Here is a 22185-nt window from a genome sequence, read left to right as displayed (position 1 = left end):
AGACCAGATAGATTATGTAAAACATTCCACCCAAAAGCTGCAGATACACATTTTTCCAAGTGTACATGGAACATTCTCTAGGATAGATCACATGCTAGGCCACAAAAAAAGTCTCAGTAAATTTAATAAGATTGAAATCATATCAAGTAACTTTTCTGACCACAAGAGTATGAGATTAGAAATCAACTACAGGGAAAAAAAAAAAAAAACCTTGCAAAAAAAATACAAACATCCACATCTTTGAGGCTAAAAAATATGCTACTAAGCAACCAATGGGTCACTAAACAAATCAAGAGGAAATAAGGAAATACCTGGAGACAAATGAAAATGGAAACACAATGATCCAAAATGTAGGACACAAAGCAAAAGCAGTTCTAAGAGACAAGTTAATAGCGATACAAGCTTACCTCAGGACATAAGAAAAATTTCAAATAAACAATCTAACTTTACACCTAAGGGAACTAGAAAAAGAAGAACAAACAAATCCCAAAGTTAGTAGAAGGAAGAAATAAGTCATAAAGATCAGGGCGTAAATAAATGAAATTAAGACTAAAAAGAATAGATCTCCTGGGGCTTCCCTGGTGGCGCAGTGGTTGAGAGTCCGCCTGCCAATGCAGGGGACATGGGTTCGTGCCCCAGTCCGGGAAGATCCCACATGCCATGGAGCGGCTAGGCCCGTGAGCCATGGCCGCTGAGCCTGCGCGTCCGGAGCCTGTGCTCCGCAACGGGAGAGGCCACAACAGTGAGAAGCCGGCGTAACACACACACACACACACACACACACACACACACACACAAAATAGGTCTCCTGAAGACAGTATTAGCAAACCAAATTCAACAATACATTAAAAGGATCAAACACCATGATCAATTGGGATTTATCCCAGGGTTGCAATGATGGTTCAATATTTGCAAAGTAATTGATGTGATATACCACATTAACAAATTTAAGAATAAAAACTATATGATCATCTCAATAGATGCAGAAAAGGTTTTAACAAAATTCAACACCCATTTATGAAAAAACTTTCAACAAAGTGGCTATAGAGGGAATATTCCTCAACATAATAAAAGTCATATATGACAAACCTACAGTCAACATTATACTCAACAGTGAAAAGCTGAGGTCATTTCCTCTAAGACCAGAAGTGAGACAAGGATGCTCACTCTCTCCACTTTTATGCCACCTAATATTGGAAGTCCTAGCCACAGCAATCAGATAAGAAAAAGAAATAAAAGGAATCCAAATTGGAAAGGAAGCAGTAAAACTGCTACTGTTTGCAGATGACATGATACTACATATAGAAAATACTAAAGACACCACCAAAAAACTCTAGAACTAATAACTGAATTCAGTAAAATTGCAGGATACAAATTAATATACAGAAATCAGTTGCATTTCTATACACTAACAATGAACTATCAGAAAGAGAAATTAAGGAAACAATCCCATTTACAATTGCATCAAGAAGAATAAAATACCTAGGAATAAATCTAACTAAAGAAGTAAAAGACATACTCTGAAAACTATAAGATATTGATGAAAGAAACTGAAGATGACAAAAACAAATGGAAAGATATCTATGCTCATGAATTGGAAGAATTAGTATTGTTAAGATGACCATACTACCCAAGACAATCTACAGATTCAATACAATCCCTATCAAAATACCAATGGCATTTTTTTACAGAATTAGAACAAATAATTCTAAAATTTGTATGGAAACACAAAAGACCATGAATAGCCAAAATAATCTTGAGAAAGAAGAACAAAACTAGGTGTATCACACTCCATGGATTCAAATTATACTACAAAGCTATAGCAATCAAAACAGTATGGTACTGGCACAAAAACAGACAAGGGAGTCCAGAAATAAAGCCATACTTATATTGGCCAACTAATCTATGACAAAGGAGGCAAGACAATGGAGAAAAGACAGTGTCTTCAATAAATGGTGCTGGAAAAGCTGGCCAGCTACATGTAAAACAATGAAAGTAGAACATTCCCTAACACCATACACAAAAATAGACTCAAAATCCTGGTGCATAGTAAGTACTGTCTAAGTGTGAGCTATTTTTATTATTCTCAAAGTAGAAAAACAGATGTTGGAAATTTAGTTTTTATTTATATAAAAATATCTAAAATTGCTTCATAATGAAAAACTTCAATGTACTTTATGAGGGACTTTAGAAAACATAAATTGAATGAATATACACATTTACTTTATCATCTGAGTTTAAAACTTCTGGAGTAAAAAAATATATTATTGTGGTACCATGGTCAATGCACTTCTCCATTATTGAGCTAGGTTCAGGTCTTATGCTAAAATTCTATGCTTCCTCTCTCTACATGTGAAGGAGGGAAGAGGGTAAGAGGTTACATGGGGTTTTCCTGGAAAAATGAACTGGTCTAACTTAACATGAGCAAACAAAATTGTCAATGCCTCCCTGAGTTTATACAAAATGATTGCACCCAACAAAAAGTATTTTGTTTCTCTTGCTCAATACTTTAATTTGTGGCTTGACCAATAGTTAAACAAATGAAATACCAGGGGAGGCAGATAAAAACTGCCTTTTTGTCTCAGATATTCTTCTTATTACAACCATTACACACATTTAAATTAAAGTTTTCTGTGGGAGAGCAAGCAGAACTGATGAAGGGAAAAATTCCCTAAACTCTAAAACAAGGGTTATTCAATGCTTTAACTTAACTCTCTGCCACTGACTAGCTAGCTCACCCCCGGCAAATCCTTTTACTTCTCTGGGGTGAGTTCCCTCACATATATAACTGTCCTGGACAATCTCTGAAATCTGTATCCTATTAGTAAATGCTATTAGTCTTACTCATTTGTATTCACCTTAGTTATTAGGGCCTATTATTGGGACTCAGTTTAATAGCTTGTAATTTAGCATTATTATGAGCTTCTAGCCTCAGCTTTCATTTTTGTCCTCTCTTATTCTATTACCAATCTCCTGTTTCACCATCTGTAGATCTATTTTTGGCAAATTCTTTCATATTCTCCAGGACAGGTGTTCTCAGACTCTAGCCTGCATCAGAATCGGCGGGGTGGGAGGAGGAGAGGACCTGTTAAAACACAGATTGCTGAGCCTGTGCCCTAGAGGTTCTGATGCGGTAGGTCTGGGAGAGGACCCAGAACTACAGTACCCGCATCCAGGTCATCCAGGAGATCTGGATGCTGCAGACCCAGCAATCATGTGAAGACCTCTGCTCTACAGAATATGAAAAATGTTGATAAACACCATCTGAGGGCCACTAAGTAGCAAAAGCTACCTCAATGTAACTCTGAGAACAGCCGCTCTGGCCTTCCAGCTCCACGTGGGTGAAGTTGACTTGGACTTGCTCTCCCAGCGGCTGCCTTATGGTATAGATGCACTGTCTGTTGTGTGTGAAAGGTCCGGACAAGTCAGCAGAGAGGAGACCCTCTGGGTCTGTGTAGTTCCCTCCACACTGCAGATCCACTGAAGAGAGCACAGAAGCAAAGGGAAAGGTCACGTGGATGGCCGTTCCTCCATCTCCCAGGCATGAGATACAATTTTTAAAAATTATACACACACACACCATCACACACCCACTCTATTCACCCTCTACGGGCTTATGCCTTTCGTTACAAGAGTTTTCAGCTTGACATGTATTTGTGGGACGTCCATGTAGTGCTTAAGGAAATAGCTGTAGAAATGTGTGATCTAACTACCAATCTGACATCCTTTTCGACAAATTGCTTTTTAAATGCATTTATGCTCTCCTTCATTCCATAGAGATCTGAGGCGGTTTATAAAATACATGTAACAAAATAAAATATATGACTAGAAAAATGAATCAGATTAAAGGAATAATTAATACAGAATAGCAGGGGAAATTTGCTATGCAGAGAGAACAGGTATGACTACACAAATTACAGAAGGTCGGCTGCAGATTCACCCTGAAGCCAAAATAAATGGAGAAAGATGACTAGTGAAAAGATGTTATTGTTATTTTTCCTGATATTGAGACTTAAAAAGTGTTTTTCCTGTGAATTCTCATCAGGGCACAATGATGTATGTTGAGAACAAAATCCGCTACAGCCCTAAAATAAAAATCACAGAGCATTTCATTGTTTTTTGTTCGTTTGTTGGTTTATTTTAAGGTATCAGTGCAAGTTAAAGGCATGATAGCTATAAAATCTGACACATCTCAAGATAGATTGCGTTTCTCTCCTACCTCTCCCAACAAAACACTGAATAACCCCTAGGGAACTGATGTCTGAATTATCTAATTTTAGGGACCTGACACATATCTACCATAATGTGGACCCCAGAATTTAGGGACCAAGGGATATTATAGCATTAATAATAGAACTCTGGGGAAAAAAAGAAAAAAATTTGGAACAATGAGAGAAGTATTTATAAATACACATTATCAGTGTAAGTAAGTCATCTGCAGCCTCACATTAAAATACAAGCAACTATAAGCATAGCACTGTCCTTCATATTTATATTAAGCTCCCAGTTACCAAGTTACTTACAAGGTGATGTTAAGTAGGTGATATGAAACCCTTGGTCATTAATCTGGTTGTCGGAATGGAAATGAATCCTGGCAAAGGGACCTGTAGTCTGGAGCGGTGGGACAGACAGAGTGGTGCAGAATTTCCCAAGAACCGGGTCCTGATGCAAAGGACCATCTCGAATCTAAAACAAGAGAAGGGATCATTAAGTTCAAAGTGGTCAGATTTTAACAAACCCAGTCGTTTTGTACAGTAACGTCAGAAAACCCATCTTCACAAGTGACGACTCTGGGAGGCTCTCCTGTCACCTATGTATCTATCACATGCTTGGGGTTCAGGAAAGGGTAATCTCCTCCCACCCATCGCTGACGCCTTCCGTTCTCTCTGAATTTTAACTCTGAGGCTGGGTGTACACTTTGAATTTTTCTCAATATTTCCTTTCCTAGGTTTCCCCTGCCCCAGATGTTTGTTTTGGAATGATACATTCCTAATGATCTAGATGAAGACATGGATATATGCAAAGAAAACAGAAAAGGAATGACAGCAATGTCACTGATGCACAGCTTGGTCTAAATACTCAGGAGGATCAGAAGTGGAAAAGGAAGTAAAGTTAGATTAGATACAACAAGAAAACAGTTTTATGAACTTAAAAAGCGAAACTTTGATAGTAATTAAGTACTGCGATAATGACGAAGATGTGACCTTAGAAAACCATTTTAATTGTTGGGTCTTAATCTCTTAAATAATTGTGCCAACGACTCTATGATTCTATTGTAACTCAAATTCTGTACTGCTTAGAACACCAAGGTACCACTGAACTAATAATATTTTAATATGGCCAATTTTGTCCACTCAAGTTAATGGTTCTATTGGAAGCAAAGTTATAGGGCAGCATGACTTTATTCCTGTAATTTAACTAGCTCCTTGAAATATTCTTGAGAGATGAGAGGCATTTCAATATTATTGGAATGATTGGTTCTTTCCATTGTACATATCCGGGAATTAATACGTAGGAATGAAAAAAATGCCTCTAATTTTAATTTGATAGAATATACTGAAATTAATTTCAAGAAAATTCACTTTAATGTGAACATTTAAAGGATTATCTTCCTGATATTTTCCAGAGAGGAAGATTTTCCAGTCATTCCCAAAGGTTTCAAATCCATTACACGTGTTAAGTTACTAATGACTTTAACTTGTGAAGATTTCTGTTTGACAGCAATACCCTTCCATCCTTTATGAGTAATTCCATAGCACTCCATTCTTCTCTAATAGACTTGGGAGTGCATATTGTCTTTTATCACTACTGCAAGGGGTAGTGAGATTTATGATGATAAACAAGACAGGAACAACATACGAACTCCATCTTCTCAATGATATTTTCAGTCTGCAAATGGAGAGCAGCATCTTTGATAGACCTACATGCTTATGGCATTTGAATATAACAGTCTTTTTTCCCCTTCCACATTTTAATCTTTTACTAATGATAAACTGGGGGGGCAGAGGGTGACTCCTCTCTTTCCAGTGACGATTATCAATACATCCGGTGAGCCACACCCTTTAGCAATCCATTTCAACACAATTGCTATTAAGTTGTTTTTCTTCATGGAACACTATAGGCAACTTGTGAAACACCTTGTCAGTTTACAACAGACAACTGAAGATCTGAGTCTGCTTTGGAGAAGACAGCCATTCCTGGGTGTTGATTTCATAAATTCTGCTGTTCCCATGGTAGGAGACTGGGCTTCCAGGAAATGACAGGGGAAGGCAGGGCAGTCTGCTTCCCAGATTTAAATGGAACCCACAAGAAGCAACAAGCTGGAACAGTTAAGAATAGGGAGTTAGCGGATATCCCCGGCAGTCCAGTGGTTAGAGCTCCGCGCTTTCACTGCTGAGGGAATAGGGAGTTGGCATCCTGCCTCTTGAAGAATACATCTAACTACTGCTAATAAACTGTGGTCATCCAAGGGCAGCACCAATCGTAGTGCCCGGAGTTCTAATCACATCATGATAAATTTTATCTAAATACAATTGTTTACCTCAAGATAATCTTTGCTGCAATCATCACGGTGCTCCAGGCTCAAGGTCCCAAAGGTAAATGTTATCAGGAGACCAGGACTAGTTATCACTTTCCAGACACAATCTCTTCCTGGGGGATACTTTCCAGGATATCCCGGAGACTTAATAGAACCATAAGTTCCAGTCAGTATACCTCCACACTCTGAAATAAGAGGAAAAAATAACTTTACATTGGCATACAAGTTATAATTCACATAGAATTATCACAGCCTTTACTGTAAGAAGAAAAGCTGTGTTTAAATAGCTATGTGCAGTTTTGGACACGCACATAAGTTAAGCAAGACTTTCTACTTTCCAGTTTGATAAAGTTATAAATCCAGGAGTACCGACTGATAAATAAATGAATCACCCGTGTGTCTGGCTCCGTGCTTATTAGCCATCTCATGGTGACATGGTTCAAAATGCAGTGCTGAACTGTCTGAAAGATGAATAATGGATGACAGATTTATTTTTTCGCTTTGAAGGGGATTAATTTCTGTACGTTAACTCTTTTTTTTTATATTGAAGTATAGCTGATTTACAATGTTGTGTTAGTTTCAGGTAGACAGCAAAGTGATTCAGAATATAGGAATATATATTCTCTTTCAGATTCTTTTCCATCGTAAGTTATTACAAGATACTGCGTATAGTTCCCTGTGCTCTACAGTAAATCCTTGTTTATCGGTTTTATATACAGTGGTGTGTACCTGTTAATCCCAAACTCCTAATTTATCCCTCCCCTACCCCGTTGTACATTAACTCTTAAGAAGTTCTGGAACTTCTATCAGCCACTATGCCTTTCAACAAACCAGATAGTTTTATACATTAGAAGAGTTAAGTGTGACGTAATGTTCATTTGAGAAGGTTTCTTAACACTGTGATATAGTTATACCATTCATTTTATAAATGAAGAAATTCAAATGTCTATGGGTGGTTGAGCCACTTTCCCAGGAATGGGGTGAGGGGAGGATAGGGCCAGGCTTTCTGACACCCACTGCACCACCACCCGCCAGCCCCCCTGAAGTTGCATATCGTCTGGGGCGGCTACTGTATGCTACTGTAAAATAGGAAAACAGAAATCTAGATATAATAGACTGCAGTAAATATACATTAGAAAAAAATAAAATGAAGTGACATTTTAGATGTGCAGGTTATGATATTTACATAGCTATGCAGGTTATTTAAAACAAGTTTTGCTACCAAGGCGAAAAGTAAAACAAATTTAGCTACATGATTCTCACTATTCCTAATGAGAAAACATCTCAGCTGCTCAGAGGAAGAAAAGGGTTTTAAAACTCAGTACTTAAAAAAATTATCATATGGGTAAAAAAATTAAAATACTATAAGCAAAGTAAAGTGTTAACGGCGAACTGGGAAAAATGTAGTATATAATACAAAGAGTTACTATCTCTAAAATACGAAGAGCTTCTAAAAAGAAGAGATATAAACAAAGAGTTTATATCTTTGTTTATATATAAACAAAGAGTTCACCGCAAAGTGAAAAGTACCTCCTGTTGTAATTATTTTTGCAAAAACAAAACAAAACAAAACCGAATATGATCAAACTCTCTCTGTGTGCCTTTCTCAAATTGCAGTGCAGGGCAGCGGGGCCCAAACAAGGGTAGCAATACTCTTGCTGGGTGAAAGAAACAGAACTCAGAATTTGGGGCTACTAAAGTGGCTGGGATTTTGGAGCAGGGTATTATAGAGAAATCAGCTGCATGAAAATAGCACCCAAAAAAATTTACACAAGTGTCCTTGGGTCCTTAGCTGAATGCTAAGCTGTGCACACGCAGGGGAAGACTGCAGACTCACAGAAACTAGGAGACAAAGCCCAAACCTTTGTGTGTAATTTGAGTCCCAGGAGAGGAGGGAGGAAGAAATGACAGAAGCAGAGAAGAAAACCACATGATCATCTCAAAAGACTTAGAAAAAGTATTTAATGTTTCAACATCCATTCATAATAAAAATTCTCGGCAAGCTAGGAATAAAAGGTGTGATGGTTTAAAAATGTTCATAAATTCTTTGGCACTTTTCCCATTGAGAGATGGGATCTACATCTCTTCCTCTTGAATCTGGGTTGGCTTGTGACTGCTTCAACAAATTTTTTTCTTTTTGTTTTTTGGCCGCACTGCACAGCTTGCGGGATCTTAGGTCCCCGACCAGGAATTGAAACAACGCCCCCAGCAGTGAAAGCGTGGACTCTTAGCCACTGGACCGCCAGGTAATTCCCGTGACTGCTTCAACCAATTAAAAATATGGCAGAAATAACACAATATGACCGCTAAGGATAGGTCAATAAAAGCTCTGCAGCCCCTGCCTGGTTCTGTTGTAATGCTTGCTCTGAGAGAAGCCAACTGCCGTGAACGAAGTTGCACTACTCTGAGGCCACCATAGGAGAGGGGCTCCATGTAGGCACTCAAGTCAGCAGCCTGGCTGACTTCTCACCCAGAGGCCAGCCTCAGCTGTTAGCCCTACGAGTGAGTCATCTTGGGTTTCCAGCCTCACTGAGCCTTTAGATGACTACAGTCCCAGCCAATATCTCATTGTAACTGCTTAAGAGATCAAGTGATAATTGTCGTGCTGGGACCCTTCCAAATTCCTGGTCCACAAAATCAGAAACATAAGAAAATGATGAATGCTCTACAACACTAAATTTGTGGGTAATTTGTTATCCAGCAATAATAATTCAGAGTGAACTTCCTTAATGTCATAAAAGTTCTTTACAAAAACTTCCGGCTAAAACATTATATTTAAAGGTGAAATATTGAACATTTCCCCATGAGGTTGGGAACAAGACAATGATACCCACTCCATCACTTTTATTCAGCATTATATGAGATGTCCTAGCCAAGAAGATAAATTAGTCAAGGAAGAGGAATAACAGTTAACAAAGATTGGCAAGGAAGTTGGAAAACAGATAACATATGCGCAGGTAACATCACTGTGTATGTAGAGAATTCTAAAAGACTCTACCAAAGAAAATGATTAGAATTGACGAATGAATTTAGCAATGCAGCTGGATTCAAAACAAAATACTTTAAAATATTTATACATAGAATACTTCTATATATTAACAAAAAATGAAAAATAAAATTTTAGAAAAATAATATCACTGAACATAGCATAAAACATCAAATAGCTAGAGAAAATATTAATAAAAGCAGTGGAATGCTTAAGCACTGAGATCTATAAACCATTGCTAAATTAGAAGAGAACTAAGTAAATACAGACAGTCTATGTTTATGGATTGTCAGGGTCAACATTTTTAAGAGGTCATTTCTTCCCAAATTGATTATAGATTCAATACAATGCCAACAAAATCCCAGTAGATTGTTGGGGGAAGTTAACAGGTTGATTCTAAAATTTATATGGAAATGTAAAGGATCTAGCTTATTTTAAAAGAACAAAGTTAGAGGTTTTACACTACCAGATTTCAAGCGTCAGTACGAAGCCAATGTGGCACAGCATAGATAAATAAGCCAACAGAAAAGATGAGAAATTCCAGAAATAGATCCACGGATTTACTGATGGGGGAACCGGAGGTTCAGTGTGTGGTTCTCTCTATTTTTTTATATGCTTAAAAAATTCATAGTAAAAAAGTTTAAAAAAGAGTACCCAAACTCAAATAACAACAGAAGGAACAAATCATCATGTGACATTAAGATAAAAAATACTAAGTGAAGGAGGAGACGATGTCCCCAACGCCCCACAGTATGTACTAGCAGGGGCTATAAAGATGCTGTTCAGTAGTTTCACAGGGGATGCTTAAAGACGCATGTTTTTTAAACTCTTTCAATTCATCTGAATTGTATTATCTCTGAACACAAAATGAAAGTCCAGTTCAGTTTAGATTTACCTGATTTTAAAATAATTATAAAAATCATATATCATTAGATCTCAAAACAGCTAACGTGGGCTTTCCTGGTGGCGCAGTGCTTGAGAGTCCGCCTGCCGATGCAGGGGACGCGGGTTCGTGCCCTGGTCTGGGAAGGTCCCACATGCCGTGGAGCGGCTGGGCCCGTGAGCCATGGCCGCTGAGCCTGCGCGTCCGGAGCCTGTGCTCCGCAACGGGAGAGGCCACAACAGTGAAAGGCCCGCGTACCGGAAAAAAAACAAACAAACAGCTAACGTATCCAAAAATATAATACTGATCAAGAAAATTTAATAACCTCAAGAATTTGCTTTATTTCTCTCCATGTTTACACTTACCTGGCGGCTGTGTTTCCCATCTTACTGTAAAGCCTCTCTCATTTCTTAAATGTTCAGAATAGAAATGAAAATAGAGCGTGTTGTCACTACTGAGGAGTTCGTGATGGGGGATGGAGCCACAGAACCTTCCAAGCTGAAATGCCGCAGAGGAATCCCCATCATGAATCTGAAGAAACTCGTGTGGACAATTGTTCACTGATTCTAATCGGAAAAAAGTGAAAGTGATCCGCAGCACCTAAAAATATAAAGGTCGCAAGAGACTACTTTTCATTTCTATGTTAGTTCTAAGGTATTTCTCCTACTAGTTGGAAGCATTTATATAGAGTCCCTTTCAAGGGATGGATCTATAATTTCCTAAGTATTCACAAATACATATGACAATTCTATGTATTAAAATGACTTGTGTTAAAAATTGCTTAGACCTAACTTGAGCTAATGTCAAAAATATTAATATTAATGAAATAGATTTTTAACAGCTTTATTGAGGTATAACTGACATAGAAAGAACTGCACATATCTAATGTGTACAGTTTGAGAAGTCTAGACATATGTAAACACCTGTGACACCATCACCACAGTCAATGTGATAGACATAACCAACACCTTCCAGTTTCCTTCTCTCTCTCTCTCTCTCTCTCTCTCTCTCTCGGTGGTAAGAACACAACATGAGATCTATCCTCTTACATCTTGAAGTGCACAATGCTGTATTGTTACCTCAAGGCACTATGTTGTACAGCGGATCTCTAACACTTATTCACTTACTGTAACTGAAACTTTATACCTGTTGAGTTGTTATTCAATGGGTTAATGAAATAGATTTCAGTAAACTGTCAACTTCATTAAACAAAGGCACTCCAAATGTATAGCTAACAGTGCTTCCAAATCAGTAAAATATAACATTTAAACATCTACCTTGAATTAAATTTAACTGACTAATAACCTGTAGCGTGTAGCATACCCACAGTTCATCAGTGACCCCCAGAGATGCTGATTCCTCAGGGGTCTCTGAACCTCTCAACTGATGCCCAGCCTGGATGGACGACCTCGGGTGTAGACAGTAGACACGGTGTAGGCAAGTGTAAAGTGTGCTAGTCTTTGGTGGTTGGATGTCATTGAGAGATGAGTAATACCAACAGCAGACATCATGGGAAAGGTACCATGAAAAGTTCTGAGTATGCAAGTAGGTGAGAATAAACATACAAATGTGTCTTCAAGTTAAAATATTAGAATGTGCAGACTTAAATATAGTATATAATTAATGAACCATAGAAGATTTTGTGCTGACAACCTCATTTAAAACAGTCAAACTACCAAAAGGAGGCTGTTGAATCTAATTTATGATCTAAACCCACAACAGCATTCAGCTCATGGAAAAGGGTATCAGGATATTTTTGAAATTCTGTGCTAGGGTATTTTTAAGATTTGTTACTCAACATTACATCATTTTTGTCCTTGAAGCAATTTCAATGAAAATCAAATAAATGTTTATGAATTGAACTACCCTTATTTCAATATTATGTAAACTGTATTATGTAAACTTTGATGGGGATAAGAAGATATAAAAATCACAATAATCAAGAAAAACAGCATGAAGTGTTTTACAGATTCACAATAAATGCATTAAAATTTTTTCACAAAGTGATTTTTTTCTTGAAAGAAAGATGTTTTCAATGTCAGGAAACAGAATTCATGAAAACTAAATGGAAGGAAGGAAATTCACATAACATACCCACTGGGAGACTGATTTTGGAGTTTATTCTATTGTGGGGTCACCAGGCCCCAAAGAATCCTTGCTCCTCAAGGGAAAAAATATTTCTGACCTTGTACTATGACCTCTGTAACATTAGCTTGCTGGGAAAAATTAATAGGATTTCAAGGGAAAGCCTTAGCTATTCAGACATACAACTTTATTTTAACGAGTCCATGTGTTGGTTGAGAAATAAATATTTGGAAAAGTCTGAGTAATTAATATTGGGGATAAAAGCACTAAAATCCTTGGGCTCGGATCTTAATCTGAAGAGTGTTTGCACGGCAGTTCCATCACTGGAGTCGAATGGCCTGGGTTCAAGTCCCTGCAGGCCACTTACAGACCACGCGCCCCTGGACAGATTTCTCAGCTGCTCAAGGGTAAAATGAGGATAAGAATTCTTATCTTTCAGGGTAATGATTAAGTGTATGTGAAGCAATTAGCATAGCACATCGGCACAAGCAACGCCACAGAGAAGACTTGGATAAGGAAACCACCTTAATAATAATCAACATAACACTGAGTGATTGCTACCGTCTCAGTAGCAACACGACTGTACAAATTACTGGCTTGCTGTCGGCCAACCCATGTAGCATCCGTAGTGGACAAAGCATGGACTCTGAAAGACAAACTTGGCTTTGAAATCCAACTAGTCCAATTACCAGCTAAAGAACGTTTTTAAAAAATTACTTATCTTCTCATAGTTTCCATTATTTCATCTATAAAATAAGGATGCTAGTACTTTAATTCAAAGAATTCATATAAAGTTTTGAGAAAGGTTTGCAAAATACTCAGCCCAATGCCTGATACTTAGAAAGTCCTCAATATAAGGTACGATGAGAGTTGTAGGTAATTAGTATATACATAGTACAGATAATTCAACTGTCATATAGTTGAATTATCATTATGTGTATTTTATGTAATATATACACATACGACATGTTCATACATATAAATGAAGTGTACATTTGGATGGGAGATACCGTATTTACCTTTCCCTCTTCAGTTCGGATAACCCAGAAGCAGTTAACGTCGTGGACATAACCGACATCAGGGCTCATGTAGCTGAAGCTTCCATTCATCCCTGAGAGGGACCCTCCACAAACTGCAAAGGAAAAGAAGATGAACTGTGCTTTTCAGATGCTCTGGAAAGGCTCGCCCTACTGCCGAAGCTTTCAGAGAACTCTGAGTAATTCTCGTTGGAGACAAAAGCCCTGCCATTCTTTCTTCTCCCCGGTCTCCCTTCAACATCCACCCAAATCCCACCTCGTGTTCAAAGCCCAGCTGATGTCTCCTCATCTCCGCCTGAATTTCCCTGCCTCTTGGGGTTTTCTCCGGCACCCATTCCCTCTGTCTCTGTGACACCTGACACACTTTAATTCTTATCTTTAGCTCCCGTCTCTCCTCAGCCGTTGTGTATCGTCTTGTCTCCTCAACTGGAAGGTAAGCTGATAATAGGTGGAGACTATTTTATTTTCTGCTTGCTTATTTCTCCACAGGCTCTACTAGAGTTGTAAACACACAGCAGTCTCAATAAATGTGCCGATTCAGAATCAGGAGGAATGAGGGACGGGTGGAGGGTCAGAAGAGGTTTACGGAGGAGGCTGAATAAGAAGTACTCCTGAGGGACAGATACATTTGGATGGGAAGCAAAGAAGAATCTGGAGAGGTTTGGGGAGAGAAATTTCCCAGATAAAGGAACACAGCCGAAATGCGGTGGCATATGGGGTCAAGAGAGAAGGAAATCTGTCTGGCTCGAAAGGCGTATTTTTAGGGAACCAGTGAAAAATAAGGTTAGATGGATAGGGTGAGGCCTGGTTATAGAGGATGATTGGAAACCAGTCCCAAACTTTATTTAACAGACAAGAGGGAGCCACTGTGTATTTGAGAGCAGGAGCGTGACATGATTACGTGTAATATTCCCGGGAAATGAAACGGCTGCTATAGAGAAAACTCTCTCTTAGAGAACTACAATACCTTTAGCATATTTTGTTTTCAAAATGGACATAACGAAAGTGGCAAATATGGATTTAATTTTTCCTTTGATGAAAAGGTTTTTTGGCTTAAATTGAAATATATATTTACCTTGTGAATTTCATACCATTTCTGCAAGGGAAGACTTAGTTCTAAGCCTTTGAGCAACGGAACAAGAAAGCAGGTTCAAAATCTGCATCAGGACTCACTCAAGGATGATGCTTCTAACCTGTGAGCATCTGTCGTACAAGAAATGCTGAGCGTACCTTGCTGGGGAATCTGACAGAGAAATCCAGTCCAGAAACGTGTGCATTCACAACTGAAAGCATTAACGCCATCAACACAGGTTCCCCCATTCAGACAGGGGTTGCTCAGACACTCATTGATGTTTTCTGTGCAGTTGATACCTGCCCAACCCGATTCACAATTACAAAGATAACCAGAGACTGTTTCCTAAGGGAAGAAGAAACATAATGTCATAGAACAAAGGGATAGACAATAAACTTGAACCAAGCCAAATGATAAAGAACAGCAGTGCTGTGTATTCTGTGTAGAAGGTGTCGAACCATAAGCATCTTCCAGCAGCCTAACTTGTACTGATTCATTTAAACGGTAATTGCAAAGTATAAGAAATCAGATGTATTTGGGTCAAAGTGCAGGCTTTGTTTTACCGCTTTGTAAATCACTGAGAGAAAAAATGAACTCATTGGTTTTTCCTGGGAACTAAAGTTATCACCTACCTTTTACCTGAAAGTTGCTGACAGTTCTTTATCTTAAGTTTGAATCATTACCTTAAAATCTATGAATCATAGAAAACATATTTCTCAGAAGTGAAACTAAAATTATTCTCCAGTACGCAGTTTCCCCAGGAAGAGCAAAGGACTCACTTGGCACTGTCCATTTAAACAGGGGTGACTCGGGCAAATGTTACTGAGCTGCACACATCCATTTGGCCCATAACCGCTTCCAGTATATCCCGGGAGACAGGTGCAGACAGGTAAGGAACCTGTTTAGAAATACAAATGGACGTGTAAATACAGGTCCCCTCCATTCTGACCCAGTAACAAAGCTCAGGCTCTGTCGTCTAAACAAGGAGTCGTCAAAGTCTCCATATCCCCAGGGGCAGACAAGGCGAGGTGTGAAGAGAAAATATGAGAATCTTTTTTTTCCTAGTTTTTATCTTAAGAATAAGAAAGACATGACGCATTTTCAATATCTATTTGCAGGTTGACACTGGTGCTGTCAGCCTGTATGTCATGGTCCTGAGTTGTGTACCAATGGAAGGCATGCCAAGGAAAAGGGGAGTTTCTTATCATGGCAGGCTTGACAGCAGGAAAGAGCATTCCTCTGAGGACAGTATCTGTTGCAAGCACTGTACACATACTGACTAACTTAATCCTCTCAAGAGCCCTATAAATAGGTACTATTATAATTTCCATTTACAGATGAAGACAAAGCACAGAGAGATTGAGTGCCTTTCATCAGGGACACACAGCTAGAACATGGTGGAGCCACGGGAAAAGTAAAATCCAGTCTTCTTCTAGAATTCATGCTCCTAACCACTTCAGTGGGCTGTTAGTCATTTAATAAACACTTAAAGAGTTATACACATATATACACACATATATTCTTTCATATATGTGATATGACAAGTTAGCAAAAGTAAAAGTGGTATTTTGAAATAACGAGAGATATGATACGTTATTCAATAAATGGAGTTGGGGTCACCTATTTGGACAAAGATATCAAATTGGACCTCTATTTGACACTATAGATAAAAACAAATCTTAAAAAGATCAAAGATTTTAATATTAAAAATAAATGAGAGTACATGTACTTGACTATTTTTAAAGAGTTTGGTAGGGAAGACCAAATTCTCAGAGGAAAGACCCCAAAAGAAAACATTTACCTTTTTGACTACATAAAAATTTTAAACTTCTAAATGGAAAATACAACCAAAAAATTAAAATAAAAACAACATCCAGGAAAAGTACATGTAAAACATAAGATAGATAATGAGATAATATCCTCATAGTACCTAATGAAATTTTACAAATCAGTAAGAAAGCAGATGAACAAAGGACATGAAAGAAAAGTTTTAAAGGGCCAGTAAATATCTAAAAAGTATTCATTATGAATTATTAGTAATCAGAAAGTTTTTTGATTTAATCAAAATTAAAATAATGAGAAGGCAATTTTTGCCTATAAAATGGACCAAAACGAAAACTAGCAATAGTACCCATTATTGTCAAGGGTGGGGTAAATGTATATTTTCACACACTGTTAATGAGCGTATAAACTGATACATTTTCTGGGAGAAAATTTAGTAATATGTATGTATTTTTTTAAATTGTAGGAGGTGAAGCTTCTTTTATGCAGCACAGAAGACCCTGTTGGTTTTCACCCTAGATCCATTTGCCCCTCCTTAGTAGTGAACTCCTTATTTTAACTGGGGGCATGGGCACCTGAAATAAAGATTACATTTCCCAGCTTCCCTTGCAGCCAGGCTCAGTGGTGCCAAAGGCCCAGAAAGGGGAGTCCTTAAAGAGAGCTGACAGGTCCTCCTTCCTCCTTTTCTCCTTCCTGCTGGAATACAGTCATGCATCTATCAGCTGGCTTAATTATCTTGGGAAATAATTGCAAAAATTAGAGCAGATAATAAAAGAGCATAGCCTATTGCATTTTTAAAAATCCAAATGTATAGTTTTAGAACATGGATTAATTTTTGGTTTGAAGACCAAAGTAAGAATTTTGAAAATAGAGGATTTTGATTTTAAAATGTTGATCTGCTTTAGAAGGTCATATTAAAATACCCCAAACCAGAGGGAGAGATGAGTCATTACCCAGAACCAAGGAGCATGACGCGAGTGGGTGGCAGCCTCCGTTATTGACCGAGCAGAGGTCTATGAGGGTGCAGACTCTTCCATCGCCCTGATACCCTGATCACAGCAAGAGCAGGGGCATGAAAAGCAACGTCAGGAATATGCAAGAAGAATCCCAATCTGAGAATCAAATATCACAGGAACCAGACCAACCACAGATCTTCCACCATCAAAACAGAAAATGTAAATGTAATATGTCATAAATAAAATTCCATAGTTAAGAAAATGGACAGGGACTTCCCTGGTGGTGCAATGGATAAGACTCCAGACTACCAATACAAGGGGCCTGGGTTCAATCCTTGGTCAGGGAACTAGATGCCACATACATGTCTCAACTAAGAGTTCGCATGCCATGACTAAGGAGCTGGCGAGCCGCAACTAAGGAGCCCACCTGCCGCAAATAAGGAGCTCACGTGTCGCAACTCAGGAGGCCTGAAGCCACAACTAAGGAGCCCACGAGCCACAACTAAGACCCAGTGCAACCAAATAAATAAATAAAATAATAAATAAATATTAAAAAAATAAAATGGACAACAAGAATTAGGAATCTGATTTCAGAAACAACATTCAGGGTTGTTTCTAATGACACAAATAAAACTAAAAAGACAAATGAAACTACTGGGAGGCTTAGAAAGTGCTGACACTAAGGAAGTTGACATTTTTTAATTACAGTGACTTTGAAGATCTTGGAGCTGAATTATTCTAAAAGTCCAAAGTACTGTTATTTCATGTTAATAAAACATACAGGGTTTCAGTTTACCCCTTGGAACTCCCTGAACTTCTTGGATAGTAACTCAGTTTAGATTAGAGAATAGGAGTCATGACTTCTTTCCAGAAGAGAAGGGAAATTCACATGTATGATATGCCTACTATTATGTCTGTTATTAAGTAAACTTTATATGGAAAACATCTCATGAGTTCATTATATTAATAAATTATTTGTGGTAACAATACCTCTGTGATCCATAGAGAAAATCTGCCAAGTTCTGCATTATCTCAAGAGGCTATTTCACGGTTTGTAAAGGCTTATTGTTTTCCATTGATATTCAAAATATGTTTTATTTCTTTCTTATAACATAGCTGAACTAATGTGCCCTGGATCCATAAGTTAAGTAAAACTTTTTGCACTATTCAGTTTGTCTCCTTAGACATAAGTCATATTTACAACGGAACACAAGAGACTGTTTTCAAATGCATGTTTTGCCTGTAAGGGTATCAGGAAATTTGGTGTAGCACCTGGTGGACAGGGATGACAGTGGTAAGATCCAGGTGTGTTTATACACTCAACAGGTGGAGCCACAGAACAACCGCCATTGCTTATCTCACATTCATTGATATCTTCACAAATGTATCCATTTCCTTGCCAGCCTAGAAAAACAGGTTTGAAAAGTTAGCTCTTCAATAGTTAAAAACACATGAAAACCTGCTTAACTGTGTCAGGAACGACTGATTAAAATGAGATATACTCTACCTATCAGATTGGCAAAAATTGTTTTAAATACTTACAATCAAATTCCGGCAAAGAGGTGGGCACATGGGGTAGTCTTATATGCTGTTAGTCAGAAGTTAAATGAATAAATCCTATTGGGAAAGAGATCTAGGAGTATTCATTTAAAATTTGAAAATACATACCTTTTGACTAACAATTCCACTTCTTAAAACTTATTCCGCAATGATAAAACTATCAGTACATAAAGATGTAGGTAAGCTGGTATCTACTGCAGCATTGTTTAATGGGAAAAAAACCTCTCAATGGTCTATAGGAGCATAGCTGAAAATATTATGACTCATCTATACCACTGGATGCTAAAAGCTATTTTAATAATATGTGCACACACATTGAAAGAATTTTCCCTTATGTATTTTAATTGAAAATACCAAATTTTAGAAATATATGCAGAACTGTGATCCCAGTTTGGGCAAAGAATTGCTTTTAAACCTACATATAGGTCTGTGTGTTTGTATGAGTGAAGGAAAAGGCAGAAGAGGAGAGAAACAGTTGCTAAGAGTGGCCTCATCAGGAGAAGGGGCTTGAAGAAGGAAGGGACTATCGTGTTACTTGAGACACAGCTGTTTTATTCAACGGTTGAGTTTTATTACTCAATTGAAATGATTTAAAATTATAAGAATTTTTAAAACATTTTAAATCCTTTAAAATATTTATTTTCTTTGATCTAAGTAGGGACCCCTTCTAAAAATCTACCTAAGAAAATTATCATATTTGTGGGTGAATAATTGAATGCGTAGAAAAAAGCTGGAAGGAAATACGTTCAAACATTAGTGGTGGTTCTGAGTGATGACTATATTTTTTTTCTGTTGTTTTTTTTCGTAATTTTATAGTTTCTTCATATTTTTTAAGAGCATACATTGCTTTGATATTCAGGGAAAACTAAGGTGACTGACAGGAAAACAAAAAGTTTGTGTTTCTCTTTTTCCTCTCCAACAATGAAAAGAAAAATGTAAGAACACCTTTGCCCAGGTTATACTTTAAATGATTTACTTCTCTGATTTCTAGTTTTTAAAGACTGTCATTGGCAAATTACCTTCAAGAACATGATTATTTGCACAGTTTGCTTGCCCCTGAGAACTAAGAAGGAAAAGGTCTTGACGTGTTTTCTTCGGTGTCTTTCTAGTTGTACAAGATCTAAACGTGTAAGATGAAGAAAGTCACTAAACCAGACATTGCTAAGTGAACCAACAGGCATGTGAGATTCCCTGGCAAGAGAGGATAAGGGAGAACCCAGCAGCTCAGCTCTCACCCAGGGCCAAGCAGACCTGGGTTTGGATCCTGACTGAGGCTAAGCTCTTACATCTTGGGCAAGTTATTTACCGTCTCTGAGGTTCAAGTTCTTACATTTCGAAATGGGAATAATACTAATTCCTACCGTTTCTTGTTTCTGTTGTAGCTGCATGAATTAGAAATTGCCTAGCACAGTGCCTTAATGACATTCTCACAAGGAATAGCTGCAGTTATTATATTCTTCTTGGGTTCCGCTTTCTAAGAACACCCAAGGAGTGCAGACGGGCCTTGTAAACTCTCTGGGGTCTGGTCGATCGCTTACCAGTGCACCCAGATCAGTGCTCAGCTCACAGTAGGTGCTCTGCAAGCATGCCTTGAAGGGAGGATGGTGATCTCACAGTAAGAAATGAAGCTTTGACTCAAACCCAGGCAGTCTCTGAGCCCTGAGTCCACATTCTCAGGGACCTTCCCTGGAGGTTCGGTCTCTGTGGGTCTGTGATGGAGCTGGACGACCTTATTTACAGCCCGGCCCCAGGGTCTTCTAACGACACACCCAGTTGAGGACTACTGGACTCCAGTGAACAGTCAGAGTTCAGTTTGCCCAAGTCTACAATCATCTGGTTCATATGAAACGTGGGACCAGAGCACGTGTCTTTTGATCTCAAGTCTAATCAGTTCACAGCCATAGCAACCAAATGTTTGACCTCCCGAACTCTATGGCTAACCCTGGCCCCGAGATCTGACTCCGGCACACTTTGGGACAAACCCCCCATTTCTTCTGTTGAATTGCTGCAGCAGTAAGATGGCCTGGAGCGGGATTTAGTGCATCAGGACATGAAACTGGATTGGAAGCCATCCTGAAAACGGCACTCTTATCCCTCGGCAGTGGAAGGAACTTGGTTCTGGCATTCTGCCTGGCTGCCAGGGATCTCTGGCCGGGTGGGGACAGGTCCATATACCTGCGGGACAGGCGCCACAATAGAAGGAGCCCGGCGTGTTGAAACACTGCACAAGCGCTGAGCAGGGCGGCGGCCAGAGGCTGCACTCGTCTCTGTCCAGCGTGCAGGCCATGCTGTTTGACGGGGCCGTCCACCCGGCATCGCAGAGGCAGCTGTACTTGGGCTGGCAGGACGACAAGGGTGTGAAGAAAAGCAATCAAGAAAAATGAGCATGAAAAGCCTTTGAAAATCTCACCGAGCCCACAGCTGATTTTTCCTCTAGCGTTCATTTCCATGAGGCCAATCGAGTGGCTTCTCTTTTTCTTCCCATATGATTAAGCATTTAGACCAGACCATGAAAAAAAAGAGAAACGGCTTTATTTTAGAATAAGGGAAACCTGTCATTTGCCCCCAAAGATGCCTGGGAAAGAGTAACAACAATCAAGAGCTGTAAGTCAATATAATTAAAGTCAATCAACTCAGCCTGCTCTGCTTTTAGAGGGGAAAACACCCATGTAGGCACAGACCTTGGAAAGTCGATTCTGTTTGTTTCCTTTTTGAAGGTTCCACCCACCACCACCCCTCCCACCACGGCTGGAAGGGAACCATTTTCCATCACATTGGCAGAAAAAAAATAGAACTAAAAATAAAGACCGGAAGGTCTCCAGCAAGGCCAAGTGGGCCAGGGCTGGGCGAACTTGAAGGCCAGGAATCAAGGTCGCCAGGACCCAGAGCACAGGGGATGCTCAGGGAAGTGGAGTCTGCAGCAGTCACAGGGGCTCAGGGGCCAGAAAAATCCAGACTCCTTAAAATGGTTGCAAACAAGGGCAGGCCTTTTGTGTTGCCATGTCTTGTCAACGTTAAAACTCACAAGGCCAAGAGAAGGTCATGCCTCACAGGGAGATTCATGGACGAATCATAAAAAAAAAAAAAAAGCTCGGATTTATATAATGAAATCAACCTCTGGGTCCCGTTTTCTGTTTATTTATAGACAACGGTCACAACCTTCCTCATCTGAGGCCGGCTTAAGGGCAGGGCGTGGCTCCCCTCTGCAGCCCCACAGGGTCCAGCTTGTACACAGCTACGCAGAGCGAGGAACTAATACCCAGGCCTCTCCCGAGGGGTCCCACTC

At 39.0% G+C, this 22185-nt stretch overlaps 1 protein-coding gene across 1 annotated transcript in view; it reads right to left on the bottom strand.

Moving 5' to 3' along the window:
* Window positions 1-22185, bottom strand: part of CUBN (cubilin) — a 269760-nt gene that overhangs the window by 232166 nt on the left and 15409 nt on the right. Inside the window, exons 8-17 of the mRNA XM_022580595.3 lie at window positions 21075-21237; window positions 18612-18743; window positions 17337-17432; window positions 15381-15499; window positions 14760-14946; window positions 13512-13624; window positions 10773-11007; window positions 6542-6723; window positions 4524-4686; window positions 3293-3480 (exon numbers count right to left, since the gene is read on the bottom strand). Of these exons, the coding sequence (XP_022436303.2) occupies window positions 3293-3480; window positions 4524-4686; window positions 6542-6723; window positions 10773-11007; window positions 13512-13624; window positions 14760-14946; window positions 15381-15499; window positions 17337-17432; window positions 18612-18743; window positions 21075-21237 (1578 nt within the window). The remainder of the gene's footprint in view (window positions 1-3292; window positions 3481-4523; window positions 4687-6541; window positions 6724-10772; window positions 11008-13511; window positions 13625-14759; window positions 14947-15380; window positions 15500-17336; window positions 17433-18611; window positions 18744-21074; window positions 21238-22185) is intronic.

Source organism: Delphinapterus leucas, chromosome 2, assembly GCF_059928025.1.
Source record: "Delphinapterus leucas isolate spDelLeu-1000000601 "Yukka" chromosome 2, BTC_Dleu_Yukka2, whole genome shotgun sequence".
Taxonomy (NCBI): Eukaryota; Metazoa; Chordata; class Mammalia; order Artiodactyla; family Monodontidae; genus Delphinapterus; species Delphinapterus leucas.
This window is presented reverse-complemented; position numbering and strand designations above follow the sequence as displayed.